Below are 21,084 nucleotides of genomic sequence, written 5' to 3' on the forward strand. Positions count from 1 at the left end.
TGTGTTAATCCAGAGTGAAATCTATTTCCATTCCAAATGTCAACCAATTCGCTTCAGTAGCCTTATTTATCTCCAAGCTACTAAGCTAAAGTAACTGGTCTTAGTAGTAATAGGTTGTATTCCCTATATGTATACAGGAGCAAAATAGTATCAATTTGTAATTGAAACTGACGTTTTAAGAACAGAACTGAACAGTAGGAGGAACTATGTCGCTTATAAACCTACACCTATTAATACTATTGTTTTCATCAACATTTTTAGAAAAATCAGTATTAATTTTAGATATGCGCTAGGAAAGTGCAAGTTTTAACTCGATTCCCATTATTTGAAAATTAATCTCAGTTCGAAATCTCTAGTTAGTGCGAGCTCTTTATCAATTAGTTCGAAGCGAAGCGAAACCGCTGAGTTATAGTTTCATAGCGCTCATTATAATAAGTTAAGTGTATTTTAGTGCAGGTTTATCATTATTATTATTATTTTACTTACTCGAGGTTTCTGTTAGAATTAGTTGGTGTTAGAGGGTATGTATTCGTAGCTACGAGTAATTTCTACCCGCGTTGTAGTTGAGCTACGTTTGTTTTAACTTAAGAATAAGGCGCTACTTCACCATCTGCCTGCCTCGTTGGTCCAGTGGTTGGCCTTCGCCGCTTCGGACGAAGTCTGAGGTTCGGGTCTTGGAATACCAGACCGAGACTTTCTTTCTTCTTCTTTCGAATTGCTAGCCCGGATTCAGGAAGTTCGTAGTATCACACCCCCGTGCCTCGGAGGTCACTAAGCCGTCGATCCCGGTTATTATCATTTACATCTAATATTGGCTGTCAAGTTATAATTATTACCCCAATCCCGCCAAAACACATTGGAGCAGCGAAGTGGGTTACATTCCATATCTCCTCTCCTATAAGGAGGGAAATTTCGCCCTGTAGTCGGGTGTTCAAATAGGCTGTATGATGATGAGGTATTACAAAGTATTAGAGGCATTTCGAAGCTCATTTCCAGCCCCGACCGCTCGTCGTAAAAGTTGCATCATGAGTAAGAATAAGGCACGCTACATCACACCCTAAGGCACGCCGTATCATCCAGACATCACCTCATACCCATCACCCGTCCTAGTCGCGCGACTGAGCAGGGTTTCCTGTTGCAGAGCCGCAACAAGGCGCTGGCGGGCGAGCACGCGCCACCCCCCCGCTCCCGCGCCTCGCCCCGCAAGCCCCTCGCGCGCCTCGACGCCACCACCTACCGGCCGCACCTGCGCCCCGGCCCCCCCGCCGCGCAGGAGCAGGCGGCGCCGCACGCGCAGCAGCGCCGCGCCGACACCTACTCCCCGCCGCGCGAACAGCTCACCGGCGCCCCTTCCAAACATGACCCTCCGTCCCGAGACCGACTCCCGCAGAGCGAGGACTACAGGGAACCTATCCGAGATGATGACCAAGACAATAGCCGACAAGTAGAACGACAACGTTATGAGCAACAACAGCAGGAGATCCAGCTGCAGAACTTTCGACGAACCCAAGAGAGTGTTCAACCAGTGAATGAGCCCAACTATCCACAACCGCAGTCAAGTCAACTCGAAAAGCATAATGAGCAACATCAACCGTTAGAGCAACAGCGTTACATTGATCAGGCGCTTCAAAGTGATAACCAACAGAATCACAGCCAAAATGAGCAAAATCAAAAACTGGAACAACAACTTTACAATCAACAAATTTTAGCTCAACCAGAACAAGAGACAGTTTATGATCAAAATCAACAATTGGAGCAACAATTAGATTATATAAATCAACACATTCAAGCGCATATCCAGAGGAACCCTAAAGTATATTTGAACAATCCTCAAATTCAACAGAACAGTCAATATCAGTCGGATCCGCAGAACCAGTTCCTGCGGACCGATCAGGCGCTCTCGACGCAAGATTTGCTGTATCAGCAACAGCTGTTCGAGCAGCAGCGTCGCGCCTTAGAGCTGGAACTGCAGCGTTATCGGGCTCAGCCGCAGCCGCAACCGCTGCAGTACCGTCTCCTGCCCTATCAGTACGACCAGGTCGAGAATCGGAGGACTCTCCGAAGGGTTGACCTTGACCTAGTTGAGAGTTCGGGGTCGAACTGAGCCGGTCGATGAACGGTTGGGCAAGGCGCCGCGGTCGCCGACGTTGTGCAACCACCCATCCTTTCATCTCCACTCGAGACTGTGGTCGAACAATAATTTAGTTTCGACATGTGTCGTTGGCCAATCGAAATAAACAAACTTAACCGGTGAAGCGTGCCCTTCTAATACTCTATAATATCTGCTCCTCTCACCGGACCTTGACGCGTCTGCACTTGAGGCCTGCCCAGAACAGCTTTTCGAATCTTCCCATGTTACGAGTGCTTTGCATATATTTGCATTTTAGATGCGAGAACACTCGAACTGTTTCGATGTTTGTGCAATATATTGTTTACCTTCAAATATTTATCGATGCGTTGTTTTGTTTTTAAAAAATGTGTAGATTGAAGGTCCAGGTGAACAAAATTTAAAGTTACTACAAGTATAAATATAGACGACTTAAAGAGATAGGCAAAAATCTACTTATTTTTCCATAAAATGCAGCGTTCTGTTTTTTGTGTGCCGAGATTCCTTTTGTGAGTCGCGATCTTTTGCCTTAAATATTATCTTCAGCCGACATTCTTAGTCTTTTTTCGAGAGACTGTTTTATAACGAGCCAGTTTCATTTTCATTTTAATAGAATAAGTTTTCTACGAATATAATTTCTTATCTTTAATAACAATTTGTGATATTTTTATACCACTTCTTCATAATATATAATTTTATTCAATCGATAATGGTAAGAAAGAAAAACGTATGTTTCTGTTACCGGTCAGTTCATAATTTTTCTCATTATTTTATTAGTCGTATGTTTTATATAATAATGAATCTTTGAGTCGCGTTACGTTTATAATTATATCTATTTATAGTTCATGTGCAATATCGTATACTTTAGTAAAATTACTCATTTGGTCTGTGATGTCCTCGCTGCTACAAACTCTATTTTTGTTTTTAGCATTAGTGTCGTGAATATATAATTAAGTTTTGCACAAATTCGTACAATTTTAGCAGCTGTGATAAACGTTTTAGTGGTACTTAGAGCAATATTAATTGCATATATATGTTCAATTTTATATATTTACTATATAAATATAAACATTTGTGTATGTAATGGCCAGTAAAGAGCTTTAGGTATAACTGTAACCACTAAGATAATGTAAATGTTATTTACTTGTACGGTGTTGATATGATATATTACATGTTATCTTCCGCTGTCAGTTTCTTAAGTTTCTCGTTTTATTGTATAGTTAATATTTTATACTTTTATATACATAAACCATTTACTGTCGTAAGCTATTCAAATACTCATACAGTAATAAAGCTTGCCAAATATATCGACTTTAATTTCCCTCACTAAATAGCTTTTTCCCCTCTATAAAGTGGTTTCAGTGCCAATATACTCGGAATGGTGGAATATATCTACGGACTGTAGCAAATATTACTTTTTTTAGTGTTTCTTATTTTTAGTTATTTGATAACTAGCGGACACCTGTGACTCCGTTTGCGAGAAATTCTGTTTTATTAATATTACTTCTCATGTCAAAATTCCTAAAAAATTGGTTCACCGGTTTAACAATTAATGTTTACTTTCGCAATTATGAGTATGGTACCTTTACCTTTAGCTTTACCCAGGACTCGAACCCAGGACTTCGTGAACCAAAACCACATACGCTAACCTCTAGACCAATGGTTTATTATTAAACAGTAGAGGACAGCAATATCGGATATGACCTCGTAATAGCTTAGTGGATATAACCTCTGCCTTCATTTCGAAGGGCATAGGTTCGAATCCGGTCCGGGGCATGTTTAACTTTTTAGTTATGTTTTTCCTATCGTATGCAAATAAAGTATATCTATCTATGTGCATGTTAAGAAGTTAATTAACACTTGTCTCAAACGGTGAAGGAAAAACATGGTGAGGAAACCTGCATTCCTGAGAATTTTCTTAATTCTCTGCGTGTGTGAAGTCCGCATTGGGCCAGTGTGGTTGGCCTAACCACTCTCATTCTGAGAGGAGACTCGTGCTCAACACTGTTATGAGTACAGATGCGACTGTTATCTGCAAATCTTCAACTAGAATACCTTCAAGGCTTAAGTGAATAGGCTTCTACTTAGCAACAGCTCCCTAATTTAGAGCTAACTTTGTAACTATTCATTATTTTGTTAAGTGTGATGTAAAGCATATTTAATTAACGCTATTTTAATGAAATCATTACCTCTTGCCTCTACGTAAAATAACATTTTAACGCTGTTTCGTTAAAGTAACAAAAAAGTTATTGCCCAAACTCTGCCCAGCTTTCAGCAACTCAGCCGACATCCTCGGTTCAGAGTCCAGAAATAACCCTTACGCCCAGCAACAAAAGAAGGACACCTGTCGTTCTTCCTTCTCACTCTAAGAAGATTCTATGTTATTGTATTATCTGTCATTCTTCATCATTGTTATAACTTGTTATTTTTAACCCCGACGCAAAAAGAGGGATGTAATAAGTTTGAGGCGTCTGTTTGTTGTTTGTGACACCATAACTCCCGAACGGATGAAGCGATTTCAATTTACTTTGTTTTGTATGAAAGATGATTTATGTGCGAGTTTTCTTAGATAATATGTTTGATGAAAATCGGTTGAGCCGTTTAAAAGGTTCGAGGGTTTAAAGTGGTAAAGAGTAACTGAATGTCGTGAAATATACTGGAGTCTCAAATGAAAGCGCACTGAAAGAGAAATTGATGTCTTGATCGAGAGTGTGATTAATAATTTTATGATCTGCGGGAGCTTTCAAAATTTTCAATTTTATGTCATTAAAAAAAGAGTAGTCTACTATATCAGACCACATCTATACTTTTAAAGAGTTCCTAAATATTCATAAAATCTGAAAGGATCTAGTTTCAATGCCCGTAAGTTGTTCTAGTGTCGTAATGTAAGAACTACCTGCCAGCGATTAGCTACAATCTAAACAGTAAACCTTCAAGGCAAGAGTGAATTCACTTTCTGGGCAAGTCCCATCTGAGACTTCATCAGTAGATACTTGACATCAGCCATGATTGTATAGCTTGGCAAATTCGTTCGTAACAGTCTCGATGGTCCGCGTGGGGAGGGGAGTAGCGATGCCCCGCGCGCACGACTTCATACCCGCGTATACCATGGGGTATACCATCTACGAACCTGCCAATAGTCATGCCTATTGACCGTCACAAATAAATAAACTTTTCGCTTGGAGAAGAGATGAAAAAAATAATAAAAAATAATTTCAAATTGAGTTTAGTTTGCATTGCTTTGTAGAAGCAAAGTTCCGGGTTTGATTCCCAGGTCAGTGCTACCGTTCACAACTCCGCATGTATGATATACAAATATCACAAATGCAGTAACATTAAAGCGACGCCACAATCCACATCCACTTACCCGAATGTAACCCAACTGAACTAATCTATACTTCGATACTTCGATAGCATGGCCTTTGCGGCTAATTTTAAGCTATTATTTATACATCCACGCGATAATAAACTCTAAACCTAAATTACATAGATACTAAAATTGCATGCACACCGTTGACCTCCTGAATTTGTTGATGTATTTTGAGTCTTAAGTCGATGGCGATAAGAGCTAGGTGACGGCGGTTCAGCAAATAAGGCTGTTACGCAAACGAGTCGATGTAGCCTCATTACCTATAGCACGGATCCGAATTGCCTGCCAGAGTAGGTTTTACCTACTCCTATGAGGCGCTGCCCAAGCCACAAGCGACGGAGGGCTTTCACATATTTGTAAGGCTTCCTGTGATATTAGAAATGTATGACCAATCTATAAAAACAGAAATAAATAGTTGCTAAAAAACATTAATTTTATCTTACGTATTTTTATTTATAATTTTCATAATTATAATTATAAGCAATTATAATTAAATTGTAAGTTTATGAAAACTAGTTGAAAAGTAGCTGATAAGCAAATATAAAGAAAATCAATAGATTCTGCGTCTCCAATTGCCCGAGCAACCAGCGGTCAGGTCTCAAGGAAACAGAAAAACAATACAGTGATCAGGATTCGTTATAACTTCAACAATAAGTCCTACTAATGTTATAAACGCGAAAGTTTGTATACATGTATGTTTGTTTGGATGTTTGTTACTCTTAAACACTGCTACTACTAAAGCGATTTAGAATATAAATAGATTTTACTCTGAATTAACACATAGGTTACTTTTTATCCCAAAAAATTCCATGGATTCTAAAGATTTTCAAAAACCTGATGATTTTGATGGTATGAATGTTTGTTACTCTTTCACGTCTCGGCTACTGAACCGAATCACCTGAAATTTGAAGATATATAGATTATAGTCTGGATTAACACATATTACTTTTTATCCCGGAAAAATCCATGGTTCCCGAGGTATTTGTGAAAAACTAAATTTCACGCGGACGAAGTCGCGGGCGACCGCTAGTTTAATATGTATTTGAACAATCTAATTATTTACACAAAGTAGCAATATTTAAGCTCAAGTATTCCCAACAAAACATAAAACATTCTACATCTGTTCATGTTGAATTTGTAATGGTACATTGGTACATCGTAAAAAATGCAATTGAAAAAAAAAAATGATTTCATCCGGTATCGTTACATACATTTAGAAGTCCCTCAGACAGATATACAGAGACACTAGTCCGACTTATAACATATGTATGTAACGTCGGGTGTTAATCAAAAGTAATCCCTTAAAGTCGTTTTCTCTTGTCACTTGTGCCACACCCTAATTACAACAGCTGAGGGAAACAGTTCGACATTTATGTTAATATCCGTTCCGCCCCGCGCCGTATCACCACACTGCACAGTAAAACACAGCACAGAACAGCACAGGACAGCACAGCATAGCATCATGGAGTAAATAAAAGAACGGTTCCTTTATTTACTCCATACAACATGTTACCAAAATTTAAAATCAGATTAAGTCATGAAAGCGTATTCAATCTAATGTTTGCAATGCAAAGTTGTTTTTCACATTTCACTTTGTTGACTAAACTAACAGAAATCGTCATGTAACAAAACCTAATATTATTAATTTTGATAATTAATAATTTTCTTCTTGACGAAGGTCCCCCGAAGGCACAGAAAATTATTTTTCTTTTAATAATTTACATGCTGTGTTATATAATACTTTGCCGATGTCGGAACCGTACCCAACCACCAATTTATTTTCCGACTTTCAAAAACCGAGTACCTAAGCGATTAGGTCTATTGTCGAGGGAGTCCATAAGTCATTACAACGCAAGCACATTGTCAAGCAGAGACACAAGTACAGTATTATGCAACAAATAATCGCCGCTCACATCAAGGGATTCAATTAGCGAACTCGCTGACTAATGGTCAGTTGTACGAACATGTAGCGGAGTCTTTGACCCTAATTGTTGACCCGAACTGTTGTTGTCGTCACTCGCACTTTTACTTGCAAGCCATTTATCAACGACTTCTGGCGCTGTTGCTTTAACGCGATAATCTCAGGAACTACTGGTCCGATTTGGAAAATTGTTTCAATGTTAGATAGCCCATTTATCGAGGAAGGCTACAAGTTATATATTAACTCCATATTTCTTCGGGAACGAATCACACGGGTAAAACCGCACGGCGTCAGCTAGTGTTTTCTAAATTGGTTCAGATCTGGTCTGGTGGTAAGCATCGGTTGTAGCTAGTTACAACTCTATCGGCAAAGATGTACCGCCAAGCTATTTAACGTTCCGGTACGATGCCCTTTAGAAACCGTCTAAGGTGTGGCTTAAACAAACTTACACCTCTTCCAATTAAGCTCGCTTCCGTCCTACATTGCATTATTACTATTTGTCTAATTTATCATTGAATAAAAAAAAGCATTATATGTATAAAGCTGAAAAGTTAGTTTGTTTGTTTGAGCGCACTAATCTCAGAAACTACTGGTTTGAATTGATTTTCTGTTGGATATTTATCGAGGAAGGCTATTTAGCAACATGAGCAGAACAACAATGGTCAATGTGGCAAAAAGGAGAAAAAACAGTGCGTGCGTTAAAATGACCGGTTTCTACGCGGACGAAGTCGCGGGCGTCCGCTAGTTTTGTAGCTTTAGCTTTAGCACCTCGTTAGCAAACATTTTGAATACACTATTTAGAATTGTTATCGAATATATTTATATGACAAACACATTTGTAAGTTATGTATACGATACAGACATAGTTGAACCAGTAGTTACACTATGTGGCTTCGGATACGAGGTCATGAGTTCGAGTCCTGGGATGACTCATTAGATGCTTTGACTTACGAAAATTCGTTGGCAAGTAGGCCATGTTTCACAACTCCATAACTAACACATCACAGTGAGTACTCTACGCCCGCCAGCCCGCATTGTAGCAGCGTGGTGGGTCTCGCACGACGCATGTAACGCAATACTGACCGGCTTATCTCACAGCTTGTCGATCGCTATACAGTAATGAGACGCCACCCTCATGCCTTCGCACTGCTGATAAGAGATAATGGTACCTAAATTATTGTCTCCGCACTGATATACTAAGATCTAGATATTTTTAATTAATTTAATATTAATTTTATTGTTAATTATCATTATTATTAAGCCTATTTGGATCTACAGTAGGCTCACAACCCACTACTACAGGGCCAGGACTCCTTTCTTACAAATAAGGATTGTTTATTTTTGACGGCCTCCGTGGCGCAGTGGTATGCGCGATGGATTTACATGACGGAGGTCCTGGGTTCGATCCCCGGATGGACCGATTGAGGTTTTTCGAGGCTTCGGCCGTGGCTAGTTACCGCCCTTCTGACCAAGACGTACCGAAAAGCGATTTAGCGTTCCGGTACTATGTCGTGTAGAAACAGAAAGGGGTGTGGAATTTCATCCTCCTCTAACAAGTTAGCCCGCTTCCATCTTAGATTGCATCATCATTTAGATTTTAGTCAAGGCCTAACTTTTAAACAATGAAAAAGGGGATACTGAACTTAAACCTATCACGGTTCCTCCAATGGATCTTTACCGTTCTCTGTTAGATGTTAATGACTAATTTGATTTAGGACTAACGGCTTAATATGCTCTTCGGGGTACGGGGGTATAACAACACAAACTTTTCAACTCCGAGCGGAGAGTTCTCGCCGAAAATTTCTTAAAAATAAGAAAAGCTATTAAAGACTGATCCAAGACTTCCCAGGACCTCCCAGCTCGTGGTCCGAAATCTCAAGACAAAATTAGTGTTTATCTTAAAGTTTAATTAGTTGGGAGTATCGCTGAAAGGTTGCTTGATTGTCGAAGATAATATATCTTGTGATACCGATAATCAGATCAGAGTGTGCTCTAGAACTAATTGATCTAATTCCTCATTCACCGTTCGTATCATAGAACTGCCAGGTAACACTATATTTAATATATATCCCTTAGACACGTTTCGATATGGTTTCTTATTCCTTACCCTTCGCTAGCACCTACAATGTTGGTATCTTTAAGTCAGGAGTGAAAAGATATCTTAAGCCAAGCGCGTTTTACCATTCGCTACATCATTCATCGTCTTCATCACCAGACCCTTAATACAGTCACAACCCATCTAGGTGGAAAGATCTCATCAATACAAATTTATCAAGTCCAAACACAAGGTAGTTACTGTGAACCGTCGAGGAGTACTCTTCACTCGCCTTCGGCTCCATCATCATACCAACTTCAGACCTTCATAAAATTATAGTGGTTTAAAATACATTATGGAAACACTAACAAACGCACTAGCCGTCTCTACAATTTTCGAAAGTTTCCCTCGAGATCTCCAGGATGCCATCATCAGATCCTGACATGAAAAAAAAGGGACTACCCTGGAATTAAACCCTTCAAAACAAAAAAAGAATTTTCAAAATCGGTTAATAAATGACGGAATTATCGCTGGACATACATAAAAAAAAAACATACATACAGCCGAACGTAGAACCTCCTCCTTTTTGGAAGTCGGTTAAAAATTGATTACATTGGATGAGGCAAAAGTAAAAAAAAAACCAAAGTCTATAAATAGGGCGAAGAAATAGCCAGTAAACAGCGTCGTGTGCCCGTCCATCGCTAATAATGTGAAAGTGTACGCAGATGTTTATGTTCGTCACATGTTTTGTATTCATTTCTGATTCAAAAGGCACATTTTAGACCGCGCTCTAGATTTCTATTGAGAGAATTGTGTTCTCCTTTGACGACTGCCTTAAAACGTCTGTTATCTGTTTCTACACATGCTTTGAAACCACATAGGCTATACTGAAACAATGAGGAACTTTTTACGAACATTGTGTGTTCTCATCATCATCAGTATCATTATATCAACCGATGAACGTCCACTCCAAGACACGGGGTACTCCTTTTATAGGGTCTTCCAAATGTCATGATCTTGAGCCGTCTATATACAGCGAATTCCTGCGACTCGCTTGATGTCGTCAGTCTACCTGGTGGGGGTTGACATTCCAGCACCTTGGGACCCCAACGTCCATTGACTCTTGTGCCCCACCCGTTGCCACTTCAGCTTCGCCACTCGTTGAGCTATGTCGGTGACTTTGGTTCTTCTGCAGATCTCCATATTTCTGATTCGATCATGCAGAGATACTCGGAGCATAATTCGTTTCATCGTCCGCTTTGTGAAAAAGTTTTTTTTGAGGCCCGTAGTTAGCGACCAAGTCTCAGAACCATAGGTCATCACTTTCAACACGCACTTTTCGAAGACTTTTGTCTTCAGGCACTGAAGAATTTCGGACGAAAAAATATCGCGAAATTTCCTGAATACTGCTCAACCGAATTAGATTGTGTGTATCGTATTCATATTTTAGTACATCGTCAACGCAGAGTTTGAGGTGACAGATAATAGCTATCTGCAGCTTACAGCCGCTACGAACATTCAGACATCGCGATCGGTTCATGTTCACTGACTCATTGTTATTGAATACTGCCTCTATGCCGCAGTGGTTGGTCTGTGTTCGGATCGAGAGCTCCTGGGTTCGATGAATTACTGTGTTTTTTTGATAAAACTTTGTAGTGTGGAGTTTGGAATTACCTTTAATTTGCCATTGGCATTACTACCCAGTGCTGGGAGAATGATAAGCTGCACGTTCAACATTCACATTTCTGATGATGATAGAGTCCCGCATTGATGGGTGTAGGCAAAGGGAGGCCTGGCTCTGATTCTAATGATTATATTTTACTACTAGCTGACGCCTCGCGTTTTCACCTGCGTGGTTCCCGTTCCCGTAAGAATACAGGGATAATATATAGCCTATAGCCTTCCTCGATAAACGGGCTATCTAAAACTGATAGAATTTTTCAACTCGAACTACTAGTTCCTGAGATTATCGCATTCAAGCAAACAGACAAATTCTTCAGGTTTATAATATTACTATAGAAGTATAGATAGCAATTGTCTGTCTAATTCCCCCCTTTCCTGAAAGAAGGCGATTCCCGGTTATTATAAAAAAACCCCGTCGTAGGAGAAAATAGTTGAACGACATTAGAGACCAGACTCGACTCGACGACAACAGAAACGGAGAGGGTTGATGATAAAAGGTTACTACACCATTAATGAGTTCCTCAATGATAAAGATGCTTGGAGGCATCATTGGATCAGGATACACAGGTAGTAATGCTAAAAGAAATTGTATGTTGTCATAAATTGTAAATTATAATACTGTATGACTTTTTAGAAAAGAGCAACTGTCGAGTTTCTTGCCGGTTTCTTCTCAGCAGAACATGCCTTCTAAATCGGTGGTAGAATCGTTACAAATAGTCAACTGACGTGTCAAAATTGCTTGTAAACTCAGCCTGCTTGAAATAAATGATTTTTGATTTTGATTGATTAAAAGACACCCGGGTGATATAAAGGAAAGACAGTTTTCCTTTTGTAACTAAGTGAATTCCTCAGTTTGCTAAGAAAAATTTGATAAAACCTCGATTACACTAATTTTTTGCGGCTAATGCGGTAAGAAAAACATGTCGAGTGTTTTATCATCTTTATTCAATACGAGCCAAAGGAAAATCGAGCTTCGTGTGGAAAATATAGAGTCTGTTTTCAATTGACACTTACGAAGCGGAAACTGTTTGTTATGTTTTTTTTTATATAATTTAGAGGAAGTTTCGAATTTTTCAATTAATTTGCAATTTGTTTTGATTATTAGCATAAAAATGTTTTCAGTTATTTGTTCAAAACTGGTTAGTACCCCGACTCTGCCCGTTATGTCGTTTAAGAGCCTTAATAGCTCAACTGTACGCTCGCTGGACTATTGTCGTAACTTCTCAGTACTTCTGACTGTATTTTTCAACTAGTTGGGAGGGGACCAAGAATATTGGTCCTATATTAATAAAAATATGGTACCTAATTAATATTCAAAAAATATGATGAGTTTAAAATATTCGTAGTAAAAAAAATACAAATAAACTATAGTCTATGTAACTGAAAAAAATTATATACGAATAAAAGAAATGCAAATTAATGGCCACATCCTGGAAATAAACCAATATAGAATTTTAAATTTAGGAAATAATATATACTAATACAAAACAATGTAATCGTTCACCAGCTCTTGGAGTAGGTACGTGCGAGCCGTCACTCGGTGCCGGCGGGTCCGCTAACTGACACAACAACTTCGTCGCGACAAAAACAACTTACAATCGATGTTTACCCGCGCTCACGACGACGAACGAATTACATACTGTTAAAGACGTATTTTAAAAAATTAAAATATCACGTGTTTCAAACGGTGAAGAAAATCATCGTGAGGAAACCTGCATACCACAGAATTTTCTCAATTCTCTGCGTGTTGGAAGTTTGACAATCCGCATTGGGCCAGCGTGGTGGACAGATTTAGTCTGTAGAGTGTGGTAGCCTCTACAAAGGCCCAATAGACCATCGGCTGATACGATCATGAAGTATCACTAATAAAATCGGGAAGATGTAAATTTTTAATGGTATCTATCTAAATTATTATTCAAATTACATAATAAGTAATTTGCATGCCAAATACGCAAGATACATACCATTTGCATAACAATAATTACCACCTGTATATAACTACACATGTATCTGTAAATAAATAGATACATTGATCATTGATTGATTGATTGATGTGATGATGCTTGTAATCAATCAACTCGTTCACCAGCTCTTGGAGTACAGCTGTCACTCGCTCTGTCAGCTCGCGACGCGTGTCGGCATCAAATATTACTGAGCGCTTGCAAACTTAATGTAACAACTTCACTGCGACAAAAACAATTGAAAACCGATGTTTTTCCTCGCTCATACTCTCCCAGCGACGAGAGACATACTGTGTTATTTATCTGTAAAATGTATACTTAAAGATGCGAAATGTCGATCGTTCGTTTATTTGTTAGGCCTTTACGCCGTAATTACTGAATTATTTAAAACATTTCATAAAGATTCTTTTAAAATCTATTAATGGTATACCTACTGCAATTGCCAAAGCCTGTTTGTTACCTTTTCAAAGCTAACACTAGATAAATTGGCGTGGAATAAATAGTTTTCAACAACTATTAAAAAGTATTAATTTTAATTCTATACTCAATTGTGGCATATTCAGAATTTCAGACCAAGCTATAGTTATTCGTACACGTAGAGTCTTCTTCAAATAGCAAATTAAAAAAATAAAATTGCTACAGTTGAATAGAGAAACTTTAATAAATTATCTGTATTCAAACGGTTAACTGCATTTGTACAAAGATTTTCAATAACGACAACAATTCGTTTAATAGCTCTTACACTATGACACACAGTCTGTAAATTGCTAAGTTGTATAGAATCCGAACAGTGTGAATAAATGTTGCAAGTTGCTGCCCACCCACCCACGCCGGTTCGGAGTGGCGGGTTCGGGCGTTTACTGATATGTAACATACTGAGCGGGAAGCGTGGTCGGATCTAATCTTATGATGTTAACTTGGATATGGAAATAAAGTTTACCTCTTTTCAGTTCGTAAACAATAGAAATGCAAATTGTACAGCTTATTGAAATATTCCTCGAGACTTCGCTTAATCTTCCTATGAAAACCATATGGGAATTCGTCTTTATGTGAACAGACAAATACATACAGTCGAACAATCTCCTCCTTTTTGGAAGTCGGTTAAAAAGCAGAGTTAGTTAGTTCCACATTCTTCTGCGATATAGACTCGAATTGTTATGTATTCTGTGGTAAGGTCCAAGATAACTAACTAAATAGACAAATATAATTACGTTTAGTAGTAATTCAGCTGTACCCAGACAAATGTTTGAATGTTTGTTGTCGTGTTACAGTCGAAGCTGAACTGCGAGGTGCTGCTGGATGAGCTCGCGTTCGAGGTGCGCTGGGCCGTGGCGGGCGACAGCATCGTGCTGCAGCTGGTGGCCAAGCTGGGTGAGCATACCAGCTGGCGCCTGTGGGGGCCTCGCTCGAATACTTTACAAATTAATCTAAGATTAGTTATTTTTAGCCTAATTGGTGGGTCCACTACAGGGCCAGGTGTAAGAGAGGGAATAAAGAACTTCTAAGTTATCATCATCGTCACCATCAGCCTGTATCCGTCCACAGCTGGACATAGGCCTTTCCGAGAGCGCGTTACCACACACGATTCTTCGGCTTCCTCTGCTCATCCAGCCACTTCCCACTACCTTCTTGATGTCGTCGGACCATCTAGCTGGAGAGCGAGGACACCTGAATACACTCTTTTAATTATTGGCAGAAAGCAGTAATGAGCCAAGTTACGAGTACTTGCTTGTCTAGAAGATGTCTATATTCCATCATTCCTAAAAAGGCAGGAAACACAAGCGCCCCTTGAAAATCTATAGAAGGTGTTCAAATTATAAGAGGCACGAAACAATATGTCCAAAGTCATTTTGACCCAATCTACATTTACTATCGTCACTTGTAGTGGTCTGTGTATATAAGCATTGCATGTTAATATCTGGTGTTGCAGAGGACGGCGAGTACATGTCATTCGGCATATCGGGGCACCCCACGAAGTCGCAGATGGTGGGCGGAGACGTGGCGGTCGCGTGGCTGGACAAGGACTCGCTCAAGGGCTACGCGGAGGACTACTTCCTGGAGGCCAAGGGTCAGTGCGCGGGCGCCCACGGCTCCTGTCCCGACGATGTCATCGTGGTAAGAGCAGCAACACAGCCAGGGATTCACCATCACTAACAACCCATAGCTCTCTGTTGTGCGCAAATCTCTTTTCAGAATAAGAAAGGTAAGGCTAATAGTTCACCAGGCTGACCTAATGCAGATTGGCAGACTTCACACATGTAGACAATTTAGAAAATTCTCAGGTATGAAGGTTTCTAGACGATGTTTTTCCTTCACCGTTTGAGACACGTGATATTTAATTTGTTAAAATACATATAACTGAAAAGTTGGAGCTGCATGCATCGGACCGAATTCAAAATTACGCCCTCCGAATCTAAGGCAGAGGTCATATCCTCTGGGCTATCTCGGCTCTTACTACCATGGTATGGTAGTCAATTATGGAGTTTTGACCTTTGTGGCTTTGGAATGTTCAAGGGTCCAGATTCGCAACTGTCCAAGAATGAAATGTATTTCTTTGATACGGAAAAGCATGAGGATGTCTCCAGTCGTCAGGTCCTTAGCTTCGTAACAATCCTGCGCTAGAGAGCCTTAAAGTTTGTTCTATGGCTGTGTTATTATAATGCTCGTTGCGAAGCTACGTGACTGGTGATTTGGAAAATTGATTTCGAATAGCATGCTGAGGCCAATATTATGAAAAGTACGCTTTTTATCGGGATCTTATGAAACCTGCTACGAAAAAGTTTATAAATTTAGTAGCTGCTACCTTCCAAAGCCACCACAACCTAAACTCCATAATTGGCTACCGTACTTACCTGTGGTAGGAGCAAAGGTGGACATTCTTTCAGCCTCCATAAAATGAGGTAAGTCTGGTCAGTTTCAAGCTTTTAATCCATACATCACCGTAATTATTCAAGAAGCATACAAGTATCAAAATCTTGACATCCCACAGTTAAGAACGGAAAATTTGTCTTTGTGCCTCAGAGCCTCGGTAAGTGATTCTTCGCCTTGTTTGACGTCAAAGACAAAGTGAGGGCTGTCATAAAAGGTCCGCTCGTCGATGCATCGCTAACTTTTGGCGTACAGAGAGGGTAATTGGGGGTGGATTTCAAACATTAGCTCCGTCGAAGATCTAAGAGGAGAAATCTTTGTGTAGGTAAATGTTTATGTTTGTGTATATTTTGACTTCTCGGATACGAGGCAGAAAATTGGTACAGTTGGTCCCAATTTTAATGTAGGTATAAGTAAGTGATTTTTAATATCTTTTTTACGCTAGTCTTATATAACATATATTTTCCAAACGCAACATTAGAGTCAAAAATAGTGGAATTTTCCTCATGTCTTGAACCATAATTTATTTTGTTTTAAAATTATTACAATTAACATTTGTAAACAATGTTTACTGAGAAATGTTATTATATTCAAAATTAATTAATAAAACTTTAAAAAATGTATGCTTTCATTAAGTAACGAGTAAGTCTGTTACTCTGCTTGTAACTTTATCTTTTTTTTTTACAAGTTAGCCCTTGACTACAATCTCATCGGATAATAAGTGATGATGCAATCTAAGATGGAAGCGGGCTAACTTGTTAGGAGGAGGATGAAAATCCACACTCCTTTCGGTTTTTTTATTATTTTATTTATTTATTATTCTACAAAAACACATTTCAATTAAGCTAAATCGCTTGGCGGTACGTCTTTGTCAGTAGGGTGGTAACTAACCACGGCCGAAGCCTCCCACCAGCCAGACCTGGACCAATTAAGAAAACCTCAATCGGCCCATCCGGGGATCGAACCCAGGACTTCCGTTTTGTACATCCGCCGCGCATACCACTGCGCCACGGAGGCCGTCAAAAATCTGTTTTACAATAATTTGGCCAGATTGACCAGAGTTTGGCTAACGAGAGTAGACACTGAAACCGCCCGCCAAATTTAAAAATATCGGAGTAAATTGTCAAAATTATAGTGCAAATATTGGATTAACTGAGTTTAATTCTTATAGTATAAGTAGTAATTTATTCACAAACAAAAAAATAATTTAAACAAATTATGGAATCGCATGTTTTTTTAATTGTTTAAATATTTTTTTTAAATTTGGCGGGTGATTTTTGTCTCTACTTTCATTAGCCAAACTCTACTCAGATATTTAATGAGACAGTAGTTCCATCAAACGAGTATCCAATACGCCATGACAGCGGGTCACGAAACTGTATATACGTGTCTCCAGTGAGGCGGACGAGGTCGCGAATAATCTGATATTGTGTCATACGTTAATCTTATTTCGTAGCCCTGATGGATATCAGGACTTCGTCTAATAATATTGCATATTATATTTACTTCTAAGGCGTCTCTTTTGGGTTATGTATTTCTAAAGAACATAGGGAACCCTTAGAACATCACTTTGTTGTCCGCTTTTCTAATTGTCAAGACCATTTTTCTTAAGAACGCGTACAAAGGTCCGTTAGAATTGCGAAAAAAAATATCTTTAAAGTAACACAATGAAATATTATTTAATGAGTATCACCATAAACGCTGAAATATCTTCGTTAATTTTCAAGTTATTTTAATTCGCTAAATACAAAAACTACGAGGGTTTCAAACGCTAGTCAAAAAGAATCTTAACCAACCATTCTGAAAGAAAGAAAGAAAAAGCATTTTCAATATTATGTCCCACATCAAAATATCTCCAATATGCTTTATGGACATATACCCTTTGATGCGTGGCATAACAAAATGACCACATAATCATCATTATATCAGCCGATGGACGTCCACTGCAGGACATAGGCCCTCTGTAGGGATTTCCAATCATCTCGATCCTTAGCTGCCACATCCAGCGAATCTCTGCAACTCGCTTGATGTCATCAGTCCACTTGGTGGGGAGTTGACCAACACTGCGGTTTCTAGGGCGAGGTCGCCATTCCAGCACCTCGGGACTCCAACGTCCGTCGGTTCTTCGAACTATGTGCCCCGCCCATTGCCGCTTCAGCTTCGCGACTCGTTGAGCTATGTCGGTGACTTTGGTTCTTCGGCGGATCTTCATTCCTGATTCGACCACGCAGAGATACTCCGAAATGGCCATAGCTCTAATGCTACATGATCATATATAGCTTAATGCTATACATACGAACATACCACCACAGCCTACCAACGTTATCTAAACTAAGACATACTGTGACCGATTGTTAGCACGTTCCTTTTTTATTGATATGATAGTAACTTAACACGCTATGTTAAGTGATCATCGCCGCCGTATCTTACCTAATGGTATGAATAGAACGTATTAGTCTGAATTCCTGTTAACTAAAATGCCCAAAAAACAGACTTTCCATTTCTTAGCCTTAAAAAATACCCTCATTTTAAAATAATGCCGAAAATAAGTTTGCATGCTACCCCCCGCGACGCTAATCTCAAATCTTACACACTGTCCCACAGATTCACATAATATATTGTGTACCTAAATATGTACTCGATCAAATATAACTCTTATGACGTAGACAGTAAGGACGACAATGTAATAAACATTCAACTTACCAAAATATTGTTGTAAGAAAATAATTTGTACCTTGTATTACTGTTATTTGTAGAGCTGTTGAGCTCATAGATCAAAGTGTTTTATTGTAATACACTCGCGTAGTTTTCATTCTCTTGGGAATAAAGGTATAAAATGGAGCTTGTGTTACTCGCTCATAATAAAGATTTCCGCTGCTGAAAGAACTATGAAAATCGATGTAGTGGTTAAGGCGTTATCAACAATAATTTTTATTTAAATAAAACACATTATAAACTAACAGTATTTAATATATTGTTAGCAAATAAAACCTTTTTAAGATCCTATAACCAAAGAAAAACAAAAGCAATGCGTGACAAAATCATCCAGAGCGAGTTGGGTTTTTGAGCTCTTGTAATTTTAATCACTAATTAACACCACACTTGTAACTAACTATGTACGTAAGAAAATGTTGGAATCTTAATTTGACTTACTTCTCGGTCTTCGATTAGGATGAAATTTTGCACACGCTCTGAATTCTGATAACAATACATGACTAGCAAATAAACGTCATAACAAATCCAATATTGCGGCCTCTCCAATATGGTGGACTGGCTGTTTGAAATACACCCCCACGATATGGGTATCAAGCGGTGAATCTATCTTATACTTAGAGTATACGCAAATTGTCCCGTTATTTACTGGGATCGAGTCCAAAGTCATAGCGCGACTCTGGACTCATTGTGTTTTCTTTCGCTGAAATATAAGGTTGTTTCAGTCGCCAGCTCTTAGAGTATATGTTTGCATAAAGAGGCGGTGGTATGCAAAGTTTATGACGAATCGAATAGAACTGAGTCAACTTAACGACATTGCGGAGCGAGCGCTCAAATATTTAATGCTCGAAATTGGAGTCATTTGGTATGACGGATATTGCTCGACGAATGGATGTGCTATTTGATTATACTATATTAATATCAGTATAATAAAAATTCGTAAGTATTATAAAGCGGAATAATTTGTTTGTTTAGATTCAATAATCTCTGGAACTACTTGTATATACTTTTTTTGCTTCTGTAACCGGGCAAAACGAAGTCACTCATTTGCGCGCATTTTATACCTCAGGCTTCACTGGTGTACCTCACGAATAGTTTGTATGCCGATCGAGGTATGTTGAATTAATGCGAAACCACCGGACGTCCTCAAAATTCAACAAATTCAAGGAAACTGATTTAAAAAACAAGTGTTTTATAAACCATACGATAGAAGTTCCCTCTCAAGTCTCAATGTTCGTTAGCCTCGGCCGATTACACTTTTCGTAACGCATTCACTTATAGTCTGGCAAGTTCGTTGATGACACTCCCATGATATGCGGGTGACTGGGGGTGAAATCGCGCGTGCGGGGAACGCTACACGTCCCCTGGCCCGCGCGGACCATCAGGAATGTTACCAACGAAGTTGCCAAGCTATCCACAAGTCAAGTAAAGAACTGTACCCCAACACGTTTGTGACTCCAGCCCGGCAGCAACTCCGTGCGCATGCTGAACGCCGCGCTGGTGAACGGCTACTCCATCGTGACGTTCCAGCGCCCGCTGAGGGGCTCCGACCGCCTGGACCTGGCCGTGCTCACCAACGCCTCGCAGCCCGTCATCTGGGCCATCGGACCTCTGAACTCCAAGACCCAAGTGTCCTACCATCAGTATTTTACCAAGGTACCGTACTAGGGATCATGACAGTTTTTTAAATTGTCTATGACTAATTTATAGACAATTTAAAAAATACCTACAGCAATTTTCTAAAAGTAGCAAGATATCATTACTTTCGGAGCTATAGGAATTTAAAGAGTCAGATTTGCACTGCCACGAACCTCTGAAAAACGCTCCATACAAAATGGCACGAATTAATGACGTCGTTTATCGTTAGATTTGTGTGGGCATTCAAACAAAATTACAAATACCTTTGTTATTTGTGCGTTTTTGTTTATAGTTCAAATATTGAAAAAAAAATGTCACGTTTTTTCCTTAAAAAATCAATTAGATAAAACAAACGCAACTGTTGAGTTTCTTGCCGGTATCTTCTCAGCAGAACCTGCCTTCCGAACCGGCGGTAGAATCTTTACAAATAGTCAACTGACGTGTCAAAAGTGCTTGTAAACTGAGCCTACTTGAAATAAATGATTTTTGATTTGATTTGATTCAAAATATTTATAAAATGTAGTTTGTAACTGACTCTAAATGTGGCAGGGCGACAAGTTCATAGAGTTCGGCAGGCCCCCGCTGTGGAACTGCCCCATGCCCGAGGGTGAAGAGGAGCAGGCGCCCGCCGCGCACCCGCCGCAGCCCGCCGCCGCCAGACCAGCCCACGAGAGTGTAAGGATTGAAAAAAAAATCAATTTAAAAAAAAATACTAGTGCAATCTTATATAAAATTTTTAACGATCTGTTTGTCCCGCGCCTCTCAAAAGTGCGAGGGTGTTTTACCTTT

At 39.4% G+C, this 21,084-nt stretch overlaps 1 protein-coding gene across 3 annotated transcripts in view; it reads left to right on the forward strand.

Moving 5' to 3' along the window:
• The window catches only part of LOC112050138 (protein Skeletor, isoforms B/C), a 67,999-nt gene that overhangs the window by 40,993 nt on the left and 5,922 nt on the right, over positions 1 to 21,084 (forward strand). For 2 of the 3 annotated variants that reach the window (XM_024088310.2, XM_024088309.2), the window contains exons 7-10: positions 14,349 to 14,448; positions 15,008 to 15,192; positions 20,119 to 20,313; positions 20,845 to 20,970. In XM_024088310.2, the coding sequence (XP_023944078.2) occupies positions 14,349 to 14,448; positions 15,008 to 15,192; positions 20,119 to 20,313; positions 20,845 to 20,970 (606 nt within the window). Of the gene's footprint in view, positions 1 to 1,141; positions 3,425 to 14,348; positions 14,449 to 15,007; positions 15,193 to 20,118; positions 20,314 to 20,844; positions 20,971 to 21,084 lie in introns of those variants that run through there. The other variant, XM_024088312.2, reaches the window with a different exon arrangement.

This window comes from Bicyclus anynana, chromosome 24 (genome assembly GCF_947172395.1).
Source record: "Bicyclus anynana chromosome 24, ilBicAnyn1.1, whole genome shotgun sequence".
NCBI classification, from domain to species: domain Eukaryota; kingdom Metazoa; phylum Arthropoda; class Insecta; order Lepidoptera; family Nymphalidae; genus Bicyclus; species Bicyclus anynana.